At 39.1% G+C, this 25,458-nt stretch overlaps 2 protein-coding genes across 2 annotated transcripts in view; both read left to right on the plus strand.

The window, feature by feature from the left end:
* The window catches only part of PTPRR (protein tyrosine phosphatase receptor type R), a 138,421-nt gene extending 122,253 nt beyond the window's left edge, over positions 1-16,168 (plus strand). The window contains exons 11-14 of the mRNA XM_054631446.2: positions 5,313-5,423; positions 6,625-6,782; positions 8,572-8,685; positions 14,948-16,168. Coding sequence (XP_054487421.1) covers positions 5,313-5,423; positions 6,625-6,782; positions 8,572-8,685; positions 14,948-15,041 — 477 coding nt within the window. The 3' untranslated portion in view covers positions 15,042-16,168. The remainder of the gene's footprint in view (positions 1-5,312; positions 5,424-6,624; positions 6,783-8,571; positions 8,686-14,947) is intronic.
* A 709-nt stretch (positions 16,169-16,877) lies between these two features.
* PTPRB (protein tyrosine phosphatase receptor type B) overlaps positions 16,878-25,458 on the plus strand; it is a 62,695-nt gene continuing 54,114 nt past the window's right edge. Inside the window, exons 1-2 of the mRNA XM_054631318.2 lie at positions 16,878-16,969; positions 18,245-18,634. Coding sequence (XP_054487293.2) covers positions 16,915-16,969; positions 18,245-18,634 — 445 coding nt within the window. The 5' untranslated portion in view covers positions 16,878-16,914. The remainder of the gene's footprint in view (positions 16,970-18,244; positions 18,635-25,458) is intronic.

The raw sequence follows: 25,458 nt of genomic DNA on the forward strand, positions 1-25,458 counted from the left end.
CCCAGCTCCAGGTAGGTGCTTCAATCACATCTCAGCACACAGCCACCTAAGTACCAGGGCTGTATTTCTCCTGCTATACTCACACCCCTGCTATTCAAACTCAGGTGCATGATGGTAGAGCAACAGAGTTTATTCAGGCAAAGTTTCTAGTCTGAGTGATCAAGGACCAAGAGTCTGAGTGCATTCCCAGGGCTCAAACTCACTGCTCCATTTAAATATGAACACAGTAGACATAGTCTTCTTTTTCTGCCCTTGATTGTTGCTTCCCTCTTTCTCAGCATGAGTTTGGACTTCTAACATGAACTTAAAATCCAGGGGATTTTAAGAAACTGTATATGAAAAGTAGGTGGGTCCTGTAAAATGTCCCAAGACCTATTCCCAAACCAGGTGCCATTTTGCACTAGACTGTTCAAAGAGGTGTTCAGAATCCCACATTTAGGATTCATCATGAAAGCATAGCAATGGACCAAGCTAATAGACCAAAAGAGTAAGTATTTCACTGAGGAAATGCTGACTGTTTAAACACTCACATCTGACACTGTGTAAGAAGAATGACTTGAAAGAAGTGCCCAGTGGTTTTCATCATGTCAGGAAGCTCTGTGTTTACCTGAGTTACGCAGGCTCTAGCCACTGGTGTTTATAGGCATTGTTGTGCCTGGCAATGGTAATTTCCTCCACATAGAAAGGGTGAGGAATCTCAAGTTGTTCCCAGGCTATATAGAGAGGCTGTGTTTGTGCAAGCTGTCCTGTCTAGAAACCTTAGGAGCTCTCCCACTGTCAGCAGGTTCCTCTTGATACCTTGCTTGCCATTGAAAAGAAAGCAAACTCTTACTGGCCTTGCTCAGTGTATTATCTTCACTGCTAAATACTTGCCCTCTATAGAGAAGGCAAAAGCAGATCTTATTTAGCATAGTAACACTTGGTATTTTTTCCTTTCTGGGGTCTGCTTTATTTCCATCATTTTCAGGGAGGTACATCTGCAGTATACAGACATACAAGTACCTTCATATCTGCAAGCATATTTATCCACTCATCCACGTTCACTCCTGAACAAATAAACCTCCATACCTGACTCTTGCCTATAGGCCATATTCTTCAGTTGGTGTAACACCACTCAGTCTTCAAGTAATGTATAATAAAGGATCTCTCAAATAACAGACACATGAAAAACCTTAATCTCAACAATAAAATAATTTATTTTGCATCAAAAAATTATTTGGGATATTAGTGTCCTAGTTCAAGATACTGATGTAACAAATTTGCATTAGTGATGGGAATTGTGCAAAATTATGATGTTTAAAGGTTACTATAGGGTTACTTCCATGTTTTAGATGAAAAAATGGTTTAGACTTGCTGTAGTAAGTATGAGTTTTTGCAAGATTGATTAAGAGATGAGCATAGAGTGCTGAGAAAAATATTTCAGCTGTACAAAGGAAACATGCAGAATTTGTAAAACCTGTCCCCAAAACTGCAGAATGTCTGAACAAATTGAAAATCTCCCTGTGCAAGGAGAGTCCAGAGCAAAGGAGCTTCTACCTGAATAACTGGTGAGAAACTTGGAAACTAGGCCATGATTTTGGAGTTACTATGAGGAAAAACACATCTCATCTAGTGACTGAGGTACCCTTTGTGGTCACTGAAGAGCAGTAGTCACCTCCAGAGGGTGATCCATCCCATTTTGAGAGAATGAGATAAATCACTAAGTGAAGGTGACCATCTCTAATTCTGTACTAATATTCTAGGACACAGTCTTTCAAAGCTTTACACACAAGGCACATACAACTTTCATATATTACTGAGTTTAGTTGAAACAACTGAGCAGTGGAATTTAGATTAATACATGGGATGTAAGAATGTCACAGTCAAATATATATACATATATATATATAATTTCATAGAGAAATTTATAGACTTCTGTTGTATCAGCTGATTTTTGTCATTGACCTATGTACTACATCAATAATCAGCATTTATTCTGCCTTCAAAACTTACTAGCAACATTACCTGTTAAACAGGAAACATTTTGGAAAGTGTAAGTAAAGAATCTTGTACAACATTCTGCAAGAATAGAGAACTAATACTGCCTGATACATCAGATTACTGTGATAATGCAAATCTTGTTAGTAATTAGATAATCTAGTAATTATCTAGGACAATCTTGTTAACTCACTGTTTAAAGCTCATGCCATATTTCATGTAACATTTTTTCCCAGTTGGTCTATATATGGTCTACATATGTACAGCCAAGTAGATTTTGGAATTCAGAAATCCTACCTTTTACAGACTTCACATAAACCTCCTTGAAGATTACTTATTAAAGTTGAGTGTTGGTACCATATACAGGTTTTCAAAAAACTTAGGAAGATTTAGTGCTAACTGTGAGGATTTCAGTATATGAAGGCAAATCCTGCAAGCCCCTAAAGTGTACCTCTCATGCTTGAGTTGGTAGTGACAGTAAATAGAGGGCAGGAGTAAAAAGGGATTCTGGAATTGAAGCTTTGCTGTTGTTATTCCTTACTGTTGTGTTATTGGTACCTTTAATGTATAAATTTACAGGCATAGCTATATGGAGAAATACTCCAGAAGCAGAGTTGAAGTTAAGCAACTGCACAAATATTTGAGAATTTTTTAAATCATTTTGTTCAGGGTTCAAATCCAGAGAATGTAAAGGCAGTAAACACCTGGGGCAGCCTCCCTCCATTTGGCAGAGCTGGGCACCAGGCTGCAGTAGGCACAGTTCTGGCAAGTTGAAAACATTGACTGTGGTAAATCACAGGTGCCAGCCCCAGACCATGGCAGGGCCAGATCCCACTCAGTTATGGAGATCCACCTCAGGAGCAGTCCCATGAAGCTTGGCACCCAGTGGGCATGGCATAGGGCATGCCAGGAGACAGGAGAGGGAATGGAAGGAAACCCAAGCCTGCAGCCCTGTCGCAGGGGGGAAGGGCAAAGGCTGAAATCAATTAAAAGTCATGTGAGAGAGTGTTTCTTGTATAAACTTCCTGTTTGTCAGGGAATGTTTAGTTGGGGGTGGGGAGGGGCCATGTTTGGTTGTTTCTGATAAATACTGTGTTCAGTGAGTTTTTACTGCTTGCACATATGAAGCTGGACACCAGACACTTCATCCACTATATCAGATATTTGAACAGGTTTTAAATGTTCCTACCAGAGAAGAATTTTCTTTTATGTACAAGTAACAGCTTGAGGCAGTTTACTTTTTTTATTATGGTCCTGAGATTTTGTATATTCTTTTATGTATATCTGATAATTTATCACTCCTACTACCGTCTTTCTTCCCTTTTTTCAGTTAAGTTTCAAAAACATGTTCATTCCCCACTCCTTGGAAGTGCTTGCATCAGCTTATCCCACCTGTATTTTCAAGGCTATTTTTAAAGCAGCAACAAGCAGTATTTTTAAAGGATGCACAGCAACAGTGTTAAAAATAATCCATTGTATCTCACTAAATGTAGACAGACTGTTAAATGAAAGTTATTTTAATGAACAGCTACATTTCATTGTCCACCCAGCACAAGTTGCCAATTCCAGTTCTGGGAAAGAGTCAAGAAAAACACTCCTCTGGAGTGCCTGAAGGTTTTGTAGTGAGCATTGCATGCTCACATTTATCAAGAAGTCTCAGGAGTTTACTCAACTATTGTTGATTGTCAGGGCACAATTGTGTATTTAGACTTTTCTTTTTCCCATATTAGCACTGAAAACTACACTCCCAGGGAGGGGCATGAACTGGAGATCTGGCAGATGATAGTAACTCTATGTGTCACATGGGTAGACTGTGGAACTTGTGAACACTATTTTTCATACAAATTTCTGAGTATTTTATTGCCATTCTTGATCTCTTCGGGGAGACAGCAAATTTAGGATGTTCGAGTAGTTCTGCAAAAGACAGGATTTGAACGAAGCCAGTCAGAAAGGCCAGCATTATTTCAGGAAATGTGGCTTTCACACACCTTACACTATCAAGGTAATGAGCATCTATTTTTAGAAAAGCATTTATACAACTGAGGTGATTCAGTTCAATCCACTATTGGGTTATCAAGCAGAAACTTAAATATCACACCTGGTGGTAAAGCCTTGCATTCCACTGATTGTTTTTCTGGATAATTTTTAGCAATATTTACTGGAAGTTTTGCTTTATGACAATTGATTATATTAAAGGCATTGTTTCGTTTTGCTGCATAATGTAGGCTATTATCTATCTACATGTATACCAGTTGCTTCAGCAAGAGTTTATGAGGAAATACAAACAAGGTCTTTCTGGGACTGCTATTATTGTAGAACTGTACTCTTGGGGTTTGGGGGTTTTTTGTTTGTTTGTTTATTTGGTTGGTTGGGTTTTTATACCTATGTATTGGATATTAAAATAGAAGGTTTCCTTTAAATGTTGGGGAGTCTTTTTACTTAATGAATGAGTGGGACTGGGCAGCATTATTTCAGAAAATGTGAAATATTTTCTTAAGAGAATAAGCATCCATTTCTAGAAAAGTATTTATGCAATAGAGATATTTGCTTTCATATAGCCTGTGGAGATACTCTAATTTAAATGAATAGTGAAGAATATAAGAAAACTATTGCAAGGAGAATGTAAAATTATTTGCCTTGTAAATACTATTTCTTCATCTTCTTTTTAGTAGAAGTTCATCAGATAAATTGCTGAAATAGTGTAAAACTATTGATTCATTGAGAATTCTGCATAAAATTTTGTGTAGCTCTTGCAAGACTGAAGAATTTTTTTAACACTAATTTCCAAAAAGTGATACAGTAAAACAACTCAGGTTCTTCAAAATACTTTAACATGCACATTGAGTCAAATTGAGTTTAGTAAGATCTAAAGACACATTTAAATGCTTTCTTGTATCAGGGCCCAGGAGAGTAAATAGGATTAAAAGTCTTGTGAGCAGAGGACAAATTTTGAATCTCTTGCTCAGAAGGAAATCCCATTTGGAAAGACAAAACTTCAAAAGTTGAATTTTGGAGTTTTCTAGGAAAAAAACTCTTTAATTTTGAATGTGGAAAACAATTCCTATAACTGAACTTCACTGAGCTTTTAAGAATAAAAACAGCTGTGCAAATTGTTCTGTGGAAGAGATCTATACTGTAAAACTCAGATCCTGAAAACCAGGCCTAAGTCATTCAGTAAAAACTATGCAAAATCTTATCTAGGAATACTCCTGACATGAATAACACTTCAGTTGAATTCATCTGAATTTTGCAGAAAAATACATTCTGTGTAAAAATTAGATATGAATATGGCTCCAGGATTCAGTTTTTTGATGACAGTGATGCTTGCTTTCCAGAAATGTGTGCTTTATTGGCCAGAAAAAAGAGGAATCTATGGGAAGGTTGAAGTCCTTGTTAACAGTGTGCAAGAATGCAAAAACTACACTGTCCGTCAGCTTACAATAAAGGTAATAATCTGCATCTGAGAAGCATCATTCACAATGCTCTCTTTTCTTTATTGTTAAATGAAGTTAAACAAGTGTTTAACAATAAAGTGTTGGCTTTTTTAAAGGGTGTAAATTTTTGCAGGAGGAGCTATGAAGCTGCAAGGTAGAGTTGAGGCCAAAGTACTGGAATACTTATTGTATTGCCACTTTGTATGACTCTGGCAATAAAAAAGGCTTCAAAAAAGAGTGCAAGTTTCATTTTCTTGAACTGCATTTGTTTTGAGGCCCTTTTAGCATTGCCAAGGCAAAGTAAAGGGATTTTAGTTAATGACAGAACTAGCATAGCATCGTTCTAAAGAAAGATACGCTGCTCATGTTGTGTGCTGAGTGCAACTACAACCTATGTGAGAGGCTAAAAAGAAGTATATAAAGAAATCTTCATGCTTTCCTGGTTCTCACTAAACATTAATTGTGCAAAATAGGACAGATGCTCCTCCTCTGAGTTAACTTCCCTATTACACTCTCATGCTATCAGATTGACCTGCTGCTCCTGATAGAGCATTACAATAAATAATGTATTGGGAAAATTTGTATAGTGTTTCAGCTCCAGCATTGAGAAGTGAGCAGAAATTATATCATCCAGTACTAATTACCCTAGCCCATATTTAGCCCTCTGTTGAAGTAAGTGGTAGCAGACTCTTTCGGAGAAAATAACTGAACAAACTGGGATATCTTGTTAATCTAGAAGGGCAGCTCTTCTACATCTTTAACTTCAATACTCTTGTAATTTTAGTAACATTTAGTAACATTTAATCAGAACATTATAATGACCTTTAAAGATAGAAATACATGATAATTTAGACATTCAGAAGCCCACATCAAGCTATTCTCTCTAGATGTTGTTGCTGATATAACACAGACATCTGACAATTCCCAACTGACAATACACTCATGAAGTCAGTAGCCAAATGAACAAAACTTACACAGCTGGAAAAGTCAGTAGTCATAAAACAGAATATACACAGCTGGAAAAACCGGCCAAGTTTTCAGGTGCACAAACCCTTCTTATAATTGTGTGCCTGGAAGCACATCAGTTACATCCTCCAAGTCTAATATAAAAAATTGTTTAATCTCTCTTAACATTTTTACTGTTTTTTACCATAACAGTGTAAGAAATAAAAAGAATACAGTTGTTCATATAAAGTCTTGGTGTTCTTTCCAGCAAGGGAATCAGTCCCGCAGCGTGAAGCACTACTGGTACACGTCCTGGCCAGACCACAAAACCCCTGACAGCGCCCAGCCTCTGCTGCAGCTCATGCTGGACGTGGAACAGGACAGGCTGGAATCACTGGGCAGAGGGCCTGTTGTTGTGCACTGCAGGTAATTAGCCAGCCCTTCTCTTAAGTGACTGCCTAAAGCAAGGCTGCAGAAAATTGCAGCAAATTGCATCAAATAGCCCTCCTAAAGAATGTGTTTGGGGGAAAACAAAATTCCCCAGTTCCTCTTCATGTTAATTGACTTTTTTAGTGACCAGTAGGCAAAGCGTATTGCAAAGCAAGTCACTTTTGAGGAGCAAGAATCAGGTACAAATTTGGAGACCAAAACACATCAGTACTGCAATTTGTGAGCATTTTCACAAAAGCAGTTGGTTGGATATTCAAGAACAAAGTGTTTTTCAGTACTTAATAGAGCTTTATTCACACAAATTATAATGCACCAGAGGATGACCTTCTAATAATTTGATTTTATTGCTTTATATTGATTCATTACCCCATGTTGCAATTTAAATAATGGGAAATAGCACTGGATTTGTTATATTGGTGGAAAGAAATAGATGAAGCAAAACAGAAAGTAAAAATAAAATCAGTATTTTCTTACTTGCTTGTGTCATAACAGTGACGATACGTCTCTTACAGTTGGGATAATATTTATTTTTTTCCTAGAAGTACATTAAATCAGAACTTTTCATCTTGAACAATTTCTTCCCAGTTCCATATTTAGGAGATTTAGAGAAATGGAAGACAGATTTGAACCACACATAATTTTTGAAAACTAGAATGTGATGAATAAGAAACTTTCCCAAATTTTATGCAGCTGTATTTATCAGGGATTGTAGTTTCCCTAACAATGCAGAAATCTGTGGATAGCTATTGAGATTGCCCTTTTTCTAGTACAGATCTTCAGTAATGAAGGTCTTCAGAAGAATGGGATGTCTGTCTGAGATGAGTGATATGACAGTGAGGTCGTTAAGCATGGGCAGCAATTTATTAATGATTAAAGGGAGATATCATCTCAATTGTGATTAAGATATCATCCCAGTTGTGATTAAAATTCATGGTTCTTCAGTCACAACTCAGCTGTCTATATGTTCACTATGGTCTACAAATCTCACACTCCATTTTCCAGTCAGACAGTTTCTTCCCTTTTTGTCTGAGTGAAGACCTGGACCCCAAATTAATTTTTTAACATTTTCCACCTATTTTCCTGCCATCCAGCATGAAAGCCATGAGGTGCACTGCATTCTACATTACTTAAGCAAGCAAGAAAGTGGGGCAGAGATTCCCAAAATTGTTGAGGCCTCAGGGATAAAAAAAAAAGCCAAAATGGCTGTTTCCCAGCAGGCATCAAGAAAACCTGGGGAGCTATGGCACCAAGTCCTTCAGCATCCTGCAGAATCACAGGAGAGAGAGTTAACTTCATCAGCATGGGTCCAGGTCCTTTTTGCCTCCATGGTTAGAGGTATGGTTAGCAGAACCCCTGTATACTTTGAGGACTTTAAACATAAAGCCCTACTGAATTTTGGTTTTAGGTTGGTTTCTCCTCCTTTTCAGTACATATCTCCATCATTTGCTTGGACTGGGCCTGAGAGTACTCAGATTTTGTAGTGCTAATGAAACTTGGTTTTCTTACCATATACTTGTGAGCAATGTGAAAAAAATGTAAGCCTCACGATATCCACAACTGGACTGCTGGAACAGTGCACACTTTCATTTCTCTCTAAGAAAGTGAGCTGAGAAGTCATCCTTGCTGGACATGCACCTAGGAACTGTGGGTTGTAGCAATTCCAAATTTCTTTTTTTTATTCTATTTTCGTAACTATTTAGTGTTTTCCATGTAGTTCCTGGATCTGTGAACTTCATTCTCCTTTTAAATTTTGCCTTTTTTTCAGTGCTGGTATAGGAAGAACTGGATGTTTTATTGCCACAGCCATTGGTTGTCAGCAGTTAAAGGAAGAGGGAGTTGTAGATGCATTGAGCATTGTCTGCCAACTACGAATGGATCGGTGAGTTCCAGAAGAACCACAAATCAGTCAGTGATTCTGAAATAATTACCAAAATGATTTGGTAATGATCAGTAATTATTCAATAATGATTCTGAAAACATTTTCACAGTTGAATGTTACTGGCTGCCATTGCTTTTGCTGACTTTTATGACCACATTAACTGAATAATCAAGGTAACATATGCATTTAAGTCCTGAATAAGGAATCATATTGTTTTCTGGGTGAAACTTAAATTGAATGAAATGACAGCCCTGTAGTTGCCGGGCACTTGCCACTTCTCTTCTCCCCCAGTAAAATTTTCTGCTTGCTGTCTGCATCATCCCATTGGGACACAAGAGAGGTGAGGCAATCTGGAGACAAGGGATTTTGAGCCTGGGTTGACAAAGAAATCCAGGCTCACTGAATGTGTAGCTTCTTTGAGCACTGGAGAAAGACAAATCTGGTGTTGTTGCTATTTCATCAGCTTTGCTGGGGGTCCTTTTGAATTGAGTTGGCAAATTTACCCAGCCTAAGAAAATACCGAGGCATTGGTTCCAGACTTTTCTGAAGTCAGATCAATTCCCTGAGTGAATTCACAGCTTGGGAGCAGGAACAGTGTAAGCCAGCATTGTTGCAGAGTGCTTTGTTTTGTGAAACCATAGCTGAAGAGGGATTTGTGTTTTGAAGGAGGATGTGGATATTGTGCACAGTGGAAACTGTTGGTTGGGTTGTACTTTTCTTTCTTCTTCTGCTTGGAGAAACAGGATTTTGTATAAAGTAAATAAACAGAATTGCACCAAGAATAGAGGAGTCTCCTCTTCTGCTGTAGCTACAGTTCATATAATCTCCTTGCAAGTATCTTAACTGCTTCTGACATGCGTGTCTTCTTTAAATGAAAAAAATACATAGGATGCAAATGCTGAAAAATAGCTTAGGTCAAAGGGTTAATATAGAATTTTTCATGTTGTAAAAATCTCTGAAAGGTACTGGAACCATGAAGTGCAGAAGGACCAGAATCCATACAGTTGACTGTATTTATGGATTATCTCCTCTGCCTTCCCCTCCCATATGGCTTCATCATACTAGACATTGTAATATGAGCTTTACAGTGCGACATGAGCCACTCGGAGTGTAAAATTCTCCAAGGGGAGTTATTGACCTAAAAATCTGAGCGACAAAATAAGAAGGAATAGCTGAGAGAAAAATGCTTACTCTGTTTTAAATTACCAACTGCAAATTTCCAAACCTCTTTTCTGAATATCTATCTGTCTTATTGAGAAAGGTTTGAAGAGTTCTTCCCCATTTTAGTATTTCTATTATGAAAAAATCTTTTTCTCATTGCTTTGCAATCCATTATAGAGAAGTGAAAGCAAACTCTGGTCTCAGCTGCCTCTTTTAATATCCCTGTTTCAGACATAAAAAAACAACCCAGATTTTCAGCATTATTAACTGACAACACAATTTTATTGAGTGGATCTACCTAATGAACTTTCTTTTACATATTAGTATCCTAGATAAACTTGGAAAGAGAATGGAAATCTGACCCAAATATAACATTCATAACAGCAATTTCCATGACACAAAGCTTGTTATAAGAATTGTTAAATATTGTGATTTGTACATTTCTGTATTTTTTCAAGTTTAAGGTTGTATAGACTATAGAGATCTTGCTTCATATTCGCTGGCATTGCCTGAGACAAAGAGTATGTCTCTGTTTTACTTTTTAAAGACATTTTTCTGGATAAAACTCAGTAACCAAAACCTGTCTTCTTTTCTTGTTTTTTTTTTTTTTTTTCCAATTGGGCATATTGCAGAATGAATCTCACTGACCAGGCAGTCAGTTTATAGTCATGATTATTAAGGCAAAGCATAGCAGCCCCTAAGACTACAGTAGCCACTGCCAGCCCTATCAGATCATGGGTCCATAAAGTGGCCAAGAGTCATTGTTACATGGACAAAGCTCAATAAGACTGGCCTCCCCTGTTGTCACAGTCCTGAAATGGTGGTCATTGGCAGCTAATGTGTGAGACAGGGTCATTACACATGTCATGAAGCTGGCAAAATGAACTTAAAGCCCACTAGGCCTGGCTGCAAGAGCTGGCTGTGGCCATCATGGTGTTGCACTGCCAGGATGGCCAATGTTAGCAGTGGGGTACAGTCATGAGCAGAGCAGGATCAGTGCTGATTTATTCATTTATTATTCATTCATTTATTATTCATCATTTATTCATTTATATGCTGGCCAGCAGTTTTTTCTTCATGCATCACATTGCACTCAATAAAAAAAAAAAAAAAAAAAAAAAAAAAAAAAAGAAAGGAGAGTAGGATGGCCTAGGAGGAGGTACACTGAGTATTTTTGGAATCAACACACTCAGGGATGTCCACTCTTATGTGGAGTTTTTATCACATGGGTCCATGACCACATTTCTACCAAAGTGAATCGAGCAATAGGAAAAAGAAAAGAGCTGACTTGAGGGACTCACAAGTAGTGTTGTAGTGACTTACCAATGCATTCCTATTGCCCAGCATGTTGAATGAAAACCAAACAAGCATCCAGACAAATTGCATATGGTGGCAAAAAGTTATGCTGGAAAACAGTTTAATTAATGGCCCATGTGACTCTCCCTGGAAACAGAGTTTTAAATAAGCACTCCAACAGAGATTGAGACAGGACAGAGCTGTTCCTAGGAAGGGTATGTCCAGGTACCACTTCCTTGTTAGCTGTTTAGTGTAAGTTAAGGGGTGAATGGATCTGACAGTAATCATCAGCGCTGAGCTGATATGAAAAAATGGACAATCCACTCAAAATATTGGCCCAGGATGTAAATACAGCCATGGTCTGTGTGAATTTGTAAAAAGACAGACCCACAGGCCTGCTCAGCTTGCTTTTTTTCCCAGTTCATTTTTTATATTTTGCAACAGAAACAGGAAATGTTTGATGTGAGGCATCTTCAAGACTTACTGTGACATCGAGAAACTTTGCACATTCTTAACCTTAAAGGCACATTCTTGGAATGACATCCGATAACTTTGCTCTTGGCTCCTCAGACAGGATGAAAAGAGTTTTCAGTGTGCGTCAATTCATTGTTTAAGTGTTTTGACTAATGGCCTCAGGTTAAAAAAAAAATAATCCCAAACCCTGCATCACATTAATTCTGGAGCAGACTGCATGCAGCTGCACTAGCAGCAAGCCAGAGGGCAGGGTAAAAGACCTTTTATGCACTCACTGCTACCCGAGCAAAGATGGTCACAATCCCTGAGCCCTCAGGATACCAGGGTCTGTTTCTTCCAAGCAACAGCCCAAAGAGTCTCAGAGGCAGAGAGCCCAGCAGCTCACAGAGTAGCTGACAGTGCAGGCTAGCAAATAGACAAAGGGTGCACACCCAAGGTGCTGTAGCTGTGGCTACATCCCTTCTGAACACTAGGGACATAGGAGAGGAAACCTCCCTCCTTGAGCAAATTTCCTCCTGAAATGCTCTTCCACACAGACATTTCCACAAACCAATGTCTTGGGATCACAGATAATTCCTGCTATTAAATGTGAGCCTTGCATAAGAATGAAGGTAAGAAGGACTTGGGATATTGATAGATGAAAAATTGAACAGGAGCTGGCAGTGTGCACTTAGAGCCCAGAAAAGCAAGTGTATCTTGGGCTGAATCTAAAGCAGTGTGGCCAGCAGGTCCAGGGAGGGGATTCTGCCCCTCTGCTCTGCTCTGGTGAGACCCCACCTGGAGAGCTGCATCCAGGTTTGGGCTCCCCAGGGACAAAAAAGGCATGGGCCTGCTACAGTGGATCCAGAGAAGGGACATGAAAATGGTCAGAGGGACAGAACACCTCTCCTGTGAAGAAAGTCTGAGAGAGGTGGGGCTGTTCATCCTGGAGAAGGATCTGGGGACATGTTTTTGCTGCATTTCAATATGAAAGGGGGCTTATAAGAAAGACAGAGAAAGCCTTTCGACCAGGGTCTGTAATGACAGGACAAGAGATAATGTCTTTAAACTTAGAGAGAGTAAATTCAGATCAGATATAGGAAGAAATTCTTTACCTTCATCCCTAGAAGTGTTTAAAGCCAGGTTGGATGGGGCTCTGAGCAACCTCATCTTAGGGGAAGATACCCCTGCCCATGGCAGGGGGTTTGGAAGTAGGTACTCTTTAAGGTCCCTACCAATCCAAACCATTTTGTGCTACTGTGGCTCAATAAATCCCGTGTATAATGGCACTGACAAGGCTAAGTAGTCTAAACTTCTGACTAAGACTCATATGCCCTTAAGCTGGCAGAGATATGGACTGTTTGCCCTTACAAGGTTCAGAAGCATCATAACCTCCAAATTGTGCCTGCTAACACAGGGCAGACACCATGGTGCTGGGCTCAGCCCCTACAGTCTTACACATGCTTTCCTGGGATTTTTAGCACTGAAGAGGAAGGAGCAAGGATCACCGCCACAAACAGCCTAGTGCAGCCAAAATTGTTTTAACCTGCCCTTTCTGCTAAGTTCTTCTCCCTGGATGTGGTCCCTTCCCCCACCCCTTCGACACAGCAGATCTAACCTGGGAAGTGCACTCCCTTAGAGAACATCTTGGGGGAACATTGATGAGGAAGGCAGGGAGGGAAGCTGTTTGGGAAGGGGCTGCGTGGGCAGAGCAGGATGCAGCAGCCAGGAGGAAGGAAGGAGACTAGGCAGCACAGAGGACTGGAGCAAAGCCTTCCCATCACCTTTAGTATCTTGCTGCATCTCCAGGCAGGGGACAAGCACAGAGGAAAGCAGCTGAAGGCAAAAGGCAGCCAAGAGTTAAGAATTTCTGGATGTCTTTGCTGGCAAAACTACGAGTGCTTCATTTTGGGCTGGATGGGACCATTTAATAGCCTGTGATTTTCTTCCTAGGAATAGCATATCATAAATAGCCATGTGGCTCACTAAAAGGTGTTCTATATTTGCCCAAGCTCATTGGAGGAACACGGACTGCTGCTCACTTGCCTAAAGAAGTACATACTATTTTAATTATGATTTTCCTGCCATAGCCATTTAGCCATCCAGAAGCACTGAAGAAAATAAAAGGACCTGGTGGTTGTAGATAACCTTCAATAATACTGAAGGACAATACTTGTTGTGGAAGTTTTACCATTTTTCAAATATCTTGGTATATCAGTACTACATTTGTTGTTAGGGATCTCATGAGATTTTCAGACCTGCTCCTGCAAGATATCTGGTTCCAACAGTGCTCTGGATCCAAATACCTCGCAAATTTAAATGTTTCAATGAACTGAAGCCAGATGTGACACATATCTTAATGTCTTCATTCTCACTAAGGCCATTTGGTCTTTCGTCATCCCAAAGGTAACTAGCTGCTCCAGGATGCACTGAGGAGGAAGCAAGGGCTTGTTTCTAGAAGCAGAGTAGATAGCTTTGAATACCCTGGCAGACGAGATAATAGAAGTGGTATAAAGTAAACTTGAGGCCTTGGTCCATGAGAAGGGAGACCTTGAGTACCTCAGTATTGACAGAAAGAGTTTCACTTTAATTTCAGAGCTAAATGGTAATGCTTCTATCCCACCTACCTCCTATAGGACATCTCCTTCCTATTGCACTGTAACCAGTACTGGAGATCTGGGACTTGATCCTCATGCTTAGACCTGAAGAATTAATTGTTACCTGGTGAATGTATTAGAAGTAGGCATTTAATCCAAGCTGGCTGCAACTATTCTTTTTATGGTTAAGTTCAACTCTTTTGCATTGTTGGTGGTGAAATGATTCACTGCTGTAAAATTTTGTAGGTGGTGGCTGTTCAGACAGGATGCATTGTAGGCGTTAGAAAGAGGACAGGAAGAGCTGTTCTCTGCACAGGCCATCTGCAGGTCACAGAAGGTTACATTTTTAGTGAAGGACAAAAATGAAAGGCCAGATTCTGTATACTTCCTTGCTCCATCAGTGGTAATACTGCATCCATGTATCTGGCCTTCCTTGCCCAAGTGATTGAGCAAAATTCTCTTTGAATATACTGAATTTGAAATGTAGGTTTTAACACTGTAGATTCCACATGTTTTCTTCTCTAATTCTTACTCTGATGGAACCGGGAATTCTTCATGTTGGGCATGTGCTGGATGCCATAAGCTGTGAAGAAAGTAATTCTGCTCTGACAAATATCTCCCACTTACTCAAGCAAATTGTAAATCAAAAACTGAGAAAAGGGCTTGTGTCATCTGGTGGTCATGGGGCTGGCAGGAGCTGGAGGGTGTTGCATTCTTAAGAAATAAGATTTCAGTGCAGTTTGTTTCCTTTCCAGGGGTGGAATGGTTCAGACCAGCGAGCAGTATGAATTTGTGCACCATGCACTGAGTCTGTATGAAAGCAGACTTTCTGCAGAAGCTGTCCAGTGAAGCCGAAGAGGGTAAAACCAAATGTCAGTCTCTTGAGGTAATCTGTTTCATTACCTACCAGCAGCTTCTTCAAGGAGTCTACTGCAGTGGGAAAGACGGCTTTGAGGCCAACTTCTCATAGGATTATGGATGGTTTGGCAAAAGCACAGAGATTGCTGGACCCTCACTATGTATGAATGTATTGCGAGCTTCCCAAAAATGATTTATAAAGAAGGTACTGTACTGAAATTACACATGGATTCTGTGTATGTATCTAAAGGTGGGTTTAATTCTGTAATGCTGATATCTGCCATATGGAATGTATGTATGTGCTACTGCTGCAGTCAGATGGACATTGGGACTTCTACAGAAGAAATGTTTAACAAGTGTATAAAAGCTTTGACGTTTGCAAACTGTCTTGTGAATGGACTGTCAACTGTACTGTAAAGTGCTATTACTGATTATGTGGTGAGCTTGTTTCTTGGCCACATAATATTCTTGCTGCTAAAATTGCAAGTGTTCAACTATGGATTAAAAAAAGGAGATAATAAAAAATTTTAAAATCTTGTTTTTGAAAATATTCAAAAGCAGTTAATATTTTATATGGAAATATATGTTCTTCATCCTATTAACTATTAAATGTGTACTTACTGTAGGTCTTACAGAGCAGTTGCAGAGCACAATGTCTGTTATTCAGTGTGTATGTATTTACCCTAAACTGTTGATTGTCTTAGAACATGCTTCTGCTACAGACCTGAATCCAGTGTATTTGTAAATTGTGTAAGTCATTCTACTTTTAAAAGAAACTTTGTAGCATATATTAAATGGTAAGGATTTTAAATATTTGTCTGTCTTTTATTAACACAGAAATTTTTGCATATGTTGTTTATCTGCTCTATTTCTTTCAGTAAGAGATAGATACCTTTAGTGATACAGACTCTTCCATGACAGGTTATACAAGAAAGAAAATGCTGCTATGACTGTTTCCTTTATTGCTCAGTAAAAGTATGTTTTTAAGAGATATGCGAAGTTGGCATTATGGCTTACAGCACTGGGAGGTCTGTTTACAGGGTGTCATGAGTTTTTAATGCAGTGATGTTGACTTTGCTTCATACTGCTAATAAATTACCCTTAATATAAAATATTAACTGAAGTCTCTGTTCTTGCTTAGAGTAGTTAATGCACACACACTCTTGTACCCCTATAAACAGGCTCAGTTCAGCACAATTTGGACAGCCTCCACCATGGCTTCCAACCACTTGGGAACCAATCCAGAGGGCACAGGCAATCCCCAGCTGACATGGAGCAAGGTGCACCACCTGATGGAAAGGCAAAGCCAGCATCACTTGGTTCCTCAGGGGGAGTTTCTGTAAGACCTGGTACAGATGCCAGAGCTTTGCCTCCTCCTCTTCCCCTTCCTCCCCACGCTCCACTTGGCTTTTAGAACTTGTAGAGTTAGAAATATATTGAGATCTTGCTTGATTGTGTATAGTTACAAAAAATACATGTTTTTCCTTGGATAATATAGAACATAGTCAGCACCATCCAGATGACCTGTAGATTTGTAATAGTTCACATGCAACAAATTACACAAAAGTATGATCCCCTTTCTTTTAGTCTAAAGAGATTCAAAGATTCAATAAAATCTCTTTTAATTTCCCAGGTGCTTGAAAACTTCTCTTTTGCTTGTATTTTTCCAAAATAAACCAACTAGTAAACTGAAGAATCATATTAAAAGGACAAAGTGCTGTAAAACCCCCCAAAACAATTGAATAGAAGGAAGTGCTCGTCACTGACTTTTTCCCCCGTGAAGGCACATTTCCTTCCTAGCCTTCGCTTCACTTATCTGAGGTGGGTTTTTTTAAGAGAAGCATGGGGAGTTGCTAGAGGGAAAATGGATTCTTTATTTCACGTCCTGGTTTCTACCTGTCTTGCCTTGACATTCTCAGGTAAGTGTCTCTCCCCACTTCCCCTCTGCTGAATTGCTCTTTCTGCCAGTGAGCAGAGCCCTGCGGCACAGCCGGTGACTTAAAGAAACCGAGTCACCTCTTCTCTGGGCTTCATACCAGAGGAATGAGGGCAGGGCCAACACAGCCCATTCTGTTTAGATTCCTTTCCAAAGGAAAATAAACTGCCTTCTTCTTTGCTGGAAATACATCTTCTTTTTTTTAAGAAGATCTCCTGATAGACAATCCAGGAGCTGATTTTTTGGGACAAATGCTTCAGACAGGAGATGCCTGTCTTTTATTCATACTTTATAAAACTTCAGAGACAAGAACTTTCTATAATGCTTAGTTAGAAAATTCCCAGGTCTGTAAAAACAGGGGAATGACAATATCAATTGAGGGAAATAAATACACATTTGGTTTAGCACTTGGTAACTAATGGGGCTGGAAATGTTTGAGTAACTGAGATTAAAAACAAAGAACAACCTAAACTTGATATGGCAGGGAGGCTGCATTTGAAATAACCAGTTCTGTGTTCTGTAACAAGTATGCATTTTGCTTGGTAGCTTTGTGGGGTTTTGATTAATGCACTGTAATTTTCTTCATTTGAGTAGCTGGTGTTGATCTTTAAGTGTGGTGACACAGAGAGCTAATCTTACGTGAATTGGAATGGTCACAAAGCTAACAGCTAGAGACTTTGGAATAAATCCAGTAAAACAGATGTGCTTCCTACCAGTAAAGAACCTCCATTCCTGTAACACAGGCATTGAGAGATTCATCAATTTATGAATATCGTCCTACGTTTCCCTCAGAAACATTATGAATTTTACTAAAACAACTTTTAGGCAGTAAATTATATTTTTAAAAGTCTGTGTTGTAAAACTGAAACAGAGACTGAGAATTCATGTAGACGTGTTTGCTTTCCAGCAGGGGAAATGAGGGACTGGTGTTTGAATTTAATAGTTCTTGGATTTCTTTTATATCCAGTTTAATTTTTTCTTTTTTTTATGTATAATGAAGGTCAAGATAACCTTGCCACAATAGCTTGGGATTTTGCATTTTCATTATTTATGTTACCAGCACATGCATCACGTGGGTGTTGTGTTTGGAGGGTTTTTTTTAAAATAGGTTCAGCTTCTGGAAGTTTCATGAAAAGTTCAACACACAGAAAGTGGGAAGAGAAATTTATTTGCTGATGTATTTTAAATCATTGGTAATTTGCTTTTTGTCAAGTAAATGTGTAATCAATCGTATTTTCGTGGAATTTTCCTTTTCCAGAAGGGTTTCTGATTATCCATGTCCAGAAACAGCAGTGTCTTTCAGAAAAGAGAGGAGTCATTATGGAAAAGTGCAATATGACTGACCTGAACCAGAAGTGGCAGTGGATGGCAGATGACAGGCTCCTCCATGTGAAGTCTGCCCAGTGCCTGAGCATCTCCACACGCTCTGCACTGTCGTCTCGCAGCATCACTGTCGATTGTTCCCAGGCAGTCAGGTGGAATTGCCACGAGGATGGGCTCCTGAAGGTGGCCAACAGCTCCCTTTTCCTCACAAAACAAGGTCAGAAGGTCATGGCCAAGCGGAGTAAAAAATACCTTCATACCTGGATGCAACTAAAAGCCAGCGAGACGGGAAAACCTGTTTATGTAAATCTGTGCTCAAAGCAAGGTGAGTTATTCCTTCAAGAAAATATCCTGGGAGTTTTGGTAACAAAAATGTTTCTGTTATGCTAATACTAACTCAAATGTGAAAAATTATGATATTTTATTCATACAGAAGAATGTTTTTCACAGTCGAAAAGCATTTTGAGAACTATTTAAGAACAGCTGAGATGAGTGCTGTCTTTCTCACAACTGGTGAAGTTTTTAATCCATTTTATATTTTCAGGATGTCTCTCCTTTTGTCTACTCCCAGTCTTTGGATCAATGAGCTTATATGTAACCTCAGCTCACTATTAGTGTGTCATTTCCTTTTTCCATTTCTAAACTATGGGTACTGATTCCTAGTACTTTTCAAAAATGTAGAGGCAAAGAAGTTCTCCTCCCCATTCATTTTATCATACAAATACAGATCCAATCTGTCAAGAGCAAAAAGACATCTAAAAATCAAACACATGCACAATTATTTCTCTGATTAACCTAAATGCATTATTAGAACAGTCATGGCCTACACATTTGCATGTTTACTCAGTGTAATTTTGCTCTTAGATGCCATGTACATGAGAGCACTCAGAATCCTGAGAATAATGAATTGAATCGAAAGTCTCAGAAATTTTTGGAATAGTACCTTGAAATGCAAAGGTCTGTGCACATACCTACAGCCATACAGATATACCTACAGTATATCTGTGTACTTGTGGGTTTCCATATCCACAACAAAATGGAAGGTACAGTGGTTGGAATACTGCTTGATAATGCTTCTTCAATGTTCCATTGTCAATCCTTCCCGGCAAAGATGTTGATATTGTTCTTGTGCAGTATTAAGCAATTTTTCACAGTAAATAAGAACAACCTACAGACATCTTTTTACTGTTAATTCTTGTCTTTACAGGGTTAAAAAAAAAAGTTTTATGACTGTTGCATATGTCCAAGTTTCAGAATGTTTAAACCAAATCCTCATTCTTTCTAAACTCTTAGTTATTGTAAGGCAGGGTACCATTTTTTCAGCAAATTTGCACTTGCAGAACTCTGCTCATAGGACTACTCACCTGAGTGGAGGCATGAAAGGATAGTGTGCAGTACCAGGGAATGGAAAAGTGGCCATGATGCCATCCCAGTCCTCCCATACATGTTAGAGATTAAAAAGGCAAAATCATTTGAAGTCCTGTGGGATGCATATGGCTTGCATATTCAAAGACACTATGAACAGTTCAGATGAGGTGCACAGGTAGTGTTATTTCCTTTGGGTGGAGTGTGGCCTAACAAAGTTAAAGTAACCTTACACACTTTTCTGAATCATTCCCAGAGGAGAAGCAATTTAAGACCAATAAGTACTAAGACAATTGTCATGAGGTATTAAAGCACCTTCTCATATGTTTACTGTGTTCAGTTCTTAAATGAATTTGCCTTGATTTTCCTGAAATTCTCTCCATAGACAGGTCTGTAAATCCTTTCTAAGAGTGTTACTTACCTTATTTTTGACAGCTCTGGGAAGCTCTGCTGAAAAACCAAGAAACTATTGTAATCCTCAATAGCCAAATAAGAATTTTAGGACTATAAGAAGCTCATAAAGTGGAAGTACTGTTAAGAGATTAATTTTCCAAATAGTAGTAAGTACTGTGATAACAATATCTAATGCCCCCAATTCTGGTCATGGCATCCATATGCTTGTGAAAATCTTCAATGCTAAATGTGTAAAATTAGTCTTCCAAGAACATCTATCTGCTTTCAGTACAAGCAGAAGTGGATCAGCCTAAAATAACATATTTGGTCTATATTTAGCTAAGGTAGTAAAAATTGAGCAAAATCTTTGGAGCTGAAATGGCTGTAAGTTTTTCTCCTCCTGACTAAGACCACATTTTGCTATAATTTACCCTCTATTTTCACAGTTCTCATAAAAAGAGTTCTCTTTTGGCATAGGACTAGCTCACTGAATTGCATCCCAAACATCACCCCAGATAGAGTAGAAGCTCCAAACCCAATAACTGCAACTGCCTTTTATTCTGGACCTTACTCAAACATCAAACATTATTTTTCTAAATCTGGGGAAAGTCTGAGCTTGGATTTGGATTTCAAATCATCCAAGATGTGTTTGGATTTACATGTTTTGTAACAGTCTTAACCTAAATGACTGTTTGTGGAAACCAGGATCAATTTGGGAATGTAACCACTCTCTGCTCACTCAGAGGTAATTCCAAATCTAGCAGCAAACAGTCCTTCTCACACAAACTCATGTTTGAATCAGGCCTCCAGCTGAAACAGCTAACATGAAGAATGGTCATAAGGTATCAATATCCCTTGAGAAAGTGAGACTTCATTTCCCACCAAATTCATGAGGACATTCTGGGCAGAGTGAGAAAAAATCTCTGTAATGCTAAAGCCTTCTTTTCACCAGCCCACTGTTGGGTTCAGAGCTTCTCTAAGCTCAGAAACCAGGAGAAGGAACAGGAATGGAAACAGGCAAGAGGAAAAGATGGGGCAGTTGAAGAGCTAGAAGGCAGGATGACTGAAAAAGAACAAAGAATGTTGCATGTAAATAACATTTGTGGAACAAATGTCCACCATTAATGCTGACAGACTAACACTGATGTCACTCCTGAGCTTCTTTTGTTCTGGGTAGGTTAATTTCAATAAAATATCCAATTAAGAACAGATGCAATGCTATGTGGCATCTTGAATATTACCAGCAAACCTCAAAACCACAGCTGACCAAAAATTAGTCACTAAGCAGGGGATTACTTCAAATGAGTAGTAGACACAAGGCCAAGCTGTATGCTGCATGCACTGAGCTCTAGAGACTGTCACACAGGCTTTAGAGCAGTCTGGATACAGAAGGTGACAGTAACTGTTTTGTAATATGATGTTCTTCATTGCATTTCTCTTCTATCATATCATACATGGTACGGACAACCCTAGAGCTGTGGATATCAAGACATTCAAAAAGAGTAGCTGATTTTGTGGAGGGTTTACTTACAGCTGTGTGCCAAGCACTGAAGAACCATAGTGGGATCTACAAAGATATAAAACATGTTGGATAAGGAATTCAAATAACAACTGGAACATCTTTCTATCTCTTGTTTGTTTCCAGCCTGAAATAGACAAAATACCAGATACCAGGTATGAGCTGAAGTCTGATATGCCATCTGATGTTCATGCTGTTCCTTCCCCCTTTTCTAGCCTTGGCTCTTGTCTGGGACCATTTCTTTCACATAAGCTTCTCTCTTACCCTTATCCCTCTTTCAGTTTAGTTGCTTCATAATCAGAACTTCAGCTAAGTAAATTCACATCCCATTGGTGATGCTTCAGTGGCTGAGATGGAGCACAGGAGAGACCAGAGCAGTGCACACTCCAAGAGTGCTCTGAACCACTGGAGCAGCAGTAGCACTGCAGAACATGGGAAAGGAAGATACAGGCTTCTTCTTGGGACTTTTAGGAAGGTGGGAAAGCACCAAAGAAAGATGGCAGAAGCACAGAAAAGGCAGAAACTCTTACCTATTTTTGAAATAATTAAATTAAATATCTTAGACTTTAAGCTTTCCACACTTTTAGTGTTTGTAGATACTGCAATAATCCATACATAAGTTCACTACCGGTTGTAATTTTTTGTGTGTGGAACTTTTACAATTTTCTTCAGGATAAATTAGAACAGTGATAAACAATATTTTCATTCCACCTTTAAGTTGACCCAAAATATTTTTTCCTAAAATACCTTTACTGAAATTCATTTTAATCTCTCCAAGTTATTTTATAGGGTTTTCTAAGTATAAGATTTTGCTAACACATATGTGAACCCATGAAATATCAAAAATTACTTGAATCTTCTTTCTTGGGTCAAAGAAATACATGGTTGACCACTTCTGCTGAGCTTCACCTAGTTAAGGAGAGGTATCAATGTCAGATCCTTGGACATAATTTCAAGACTGTACAAAATCCAATAGCATACTGATAGAAGCTCAGAGATAAATATGGGTTTATATTTTCTAAAAAGAAAGGGAGAAATCTGCAGTGTAGCCTAGGTCCTTGGGTTTTGTAAATTTCTAAAGCCTCAATGAGCCACAGCACAAAGAATATAGAACAAAACCAGCTCAGCTACTTTCATAGGGAAAAAAAATGGAACAATAAGCACAGCTTCCAAGAGCAATCAGGCATGTCCTGCTTTATGATTTCATCTTTGCTAGTGCTAACAACTTTACTGGTATTTTTCATTATTACATTATCTCTATTTTGTGTGGACCTTCATGTGGGTTTGAACTTTCAGGTGTCGAAATGTAGGTGTCAGAAGGAAAGGATTATTTCACTTACTTCAACAAGGTGCTTTTTGTCATTTGAGATGCTCCACAATATTCCACATGATCTCTAGCTGCCAGCCCAGAAAGACACAGGTCTCCCATAAGTGTTATGAGAGCCTGGGCAGATGCCCCAGATGCCCTAGGGCAGTTCAGATTCCACTAGGTTTAGGCAACTGAACCAAGACCTAGGTGTCTATGTAATTTCTGCCTATCTGAGCTCTCTTCAGTAGAGGTGTAATTCATGGAGTTAGTGGAATTAGATGCCCCTCCCAGTGACCAAAAATCCACTTCAGGGTGAGCTGGAACTACTCATAGTGTCAGAAATAGGGCTGGTACAGCAATGGTGTTATCATCATAGTTATATGGATGTTCTGCTACAACTGATGCTGAAAGAACCTTTCAGTGGCAACTTCAGCATTTCAAAAACAAGCAAGTAAAACAGCAGCTCAGGATTAGACTGGAGTTTGGAGACATTCAACCTCTCTGACATAAGATACAAATGATACTAACTTCTACAACATCCAAATAAAGGAAGAAAAAAAATTTAAGCACCACAGATTTTGCAGGTTTTAAAAGTCACGTTGAATGGGAAAGAAAGGACATTCAGAGAATTTTGTTTTTCTTTCATACCTCAACATACAACAGAAATCTGAATTATGCTTCTTTTATTTACAAGTAATTAGGTAAAAAGATAATTCATTTTGTCCTGCACATAAAGAGATCTTAAAGCAGCCCCTTCTTGTTTCAAGTCTTGCAGAGAGTTAGATGCAGTTTTATGGAGTATTTTGTATCTCATACACAAAATATCTGATTCAGTTATGTTTCACTAGCAGTTCGGCCTTAGTTTTCTGAAACTGTGCTCTAATAGAGTAGGCAGATCAGTACAATGTGAGCTATTTCAGAAAGCTGCACTGTGCCAGCTCAGCTGAGGCTGAAAGCACCACTGTAGGGTTCTCAGCTCTTGGCAACTGACCAGCACTTTTGCTGTTCCTACATGGAAATGTATGGCAGTCCCTTCCTTGTCAGCAGCCTGCTGCTGTGTGGGTGGATGGGGTTTGCAGTACACTCCGTGGATGAAATATGCACTCAGTCAGAACATCATCATTTCTCCTGGGTGTGCTACTGATTATTACAATATTATGCTCACACACTGTATATCATGCAGCCACTAGTGATCAACATCAGTGTCAGCACTGCTGTCCTGTTCCCAAGAACAGTTTTATGACCCATTTCCAAAGAGGCTGCTGGAACAATGCTAAACACATCTGAAAAATACCACTGTTGAGATTTCTGTGTACTTCACAAATGTCCAGAGAGGAGGTGTGTTTTTTCTGGTTAAAAAATTTGGAACTCAAGTTGTGTAGAAATCTGCTACATGGGCCTTATAATATGCAATTGTCTTTTTTTAAGTGCCTGCTACTGAAGAAGGGCTGTGAGGGTCCTTATACTAGGATCACAATAGTGGCTTTACTTAGAAGATAAACATGAATTCTGACTTTCTTAAAGTGGGTAACAGATATGAACCCCATTAGTCAGTCCACTGTAGGATATATGGAAAACACTGGTACATATATCTGAAGTTCCAGTATGGCATAGTTCTGTACACAAGTCACTTCTATCCACAGGTTACAGGTAACAGACTGTAACCAGTATTTTCTGGGAAAGACCCTTTAGCTTGAAACCCAGAATAGCCTGAAGCTTATTAACATGAAAGGTTGGGTCATGCAGTGACCAAATGCTCGTTCAAGGGATCTCTGTGGGATGGTGGAACTTTTCTGAGGACCAAGTGTTTTGCTTCCAGGGATGTTGAGCTCTCCCCTCAGCTCCTGCACCAAGAATGCCAGTTATTCCCTGGCTGCTGAGTCCCATAAATGTCACTGGCAGCACCAGCTTCCTTTTATGGAGGAACAGCTTTCCTAAAGCACAATTGCACTGGAATGCAAACGCCTTCCTGCTGGAATCACTGCTATTTTTCTGTAAATTAAGCTAAAAAAAATGTTTAGAGTGTTTTCATGTTGGGTGTGTAAATATATATTTAGAAACCCAAATGTGTGGGGTTTTTCTCTAAGAGATTGCTGACTGCAGATATACTCTTTTTTTGCTTTCTTTCTATCAATAAGTTCTACTTCCTGATGAAGTAGGAGAGAGATATCTCAGAGACATCTGAAAGGCATAGAACTCTTTCCAAGTCCTCAGGGCTAGGATTTCTAGTTGCTACTGTAGACTTTCAGAGGCCCACAACAATTAGGATATCTCCAGGAACAATGACTGTCATGGAATCTAGACTAAGTCTGGACTTTTGTCAGCTAATGGGTTTGTTGCAGCACCTGATGTCAGGTTGAGCACAAGGTTCCTGTCCTTCTGGTGGGAACCATGAAGGTATGTGACATGGGACCACAGCAGACTCTGCACCTCAGGCTCTCTGCAGGGGGTTATGCAAAGGCAGCAGCATGAAGATGATCGTGCAGTTAGATGAGACCTGAGGTTTCAATGAAAACCATTGCACAAGCAATTTGGAAAAAATATTTAATCAACATTTTTTGTA

The sequence above is a fragment of the Agelaius phoeniceus genome, chromosome 5 (assembly GCF_051311805.1).
Source record: "Agelaius phoeniceus isolate bAgePho1 chromosome 5, bAgePho1.hap1, whole genome shotgun sequence".
Classification (NCBI taxonomy): Eukaryota; Metazoa; Chordata; class Aves; order Passeriformes; family Icteridae; genus Agelaius; species Agelaius phoeniceus.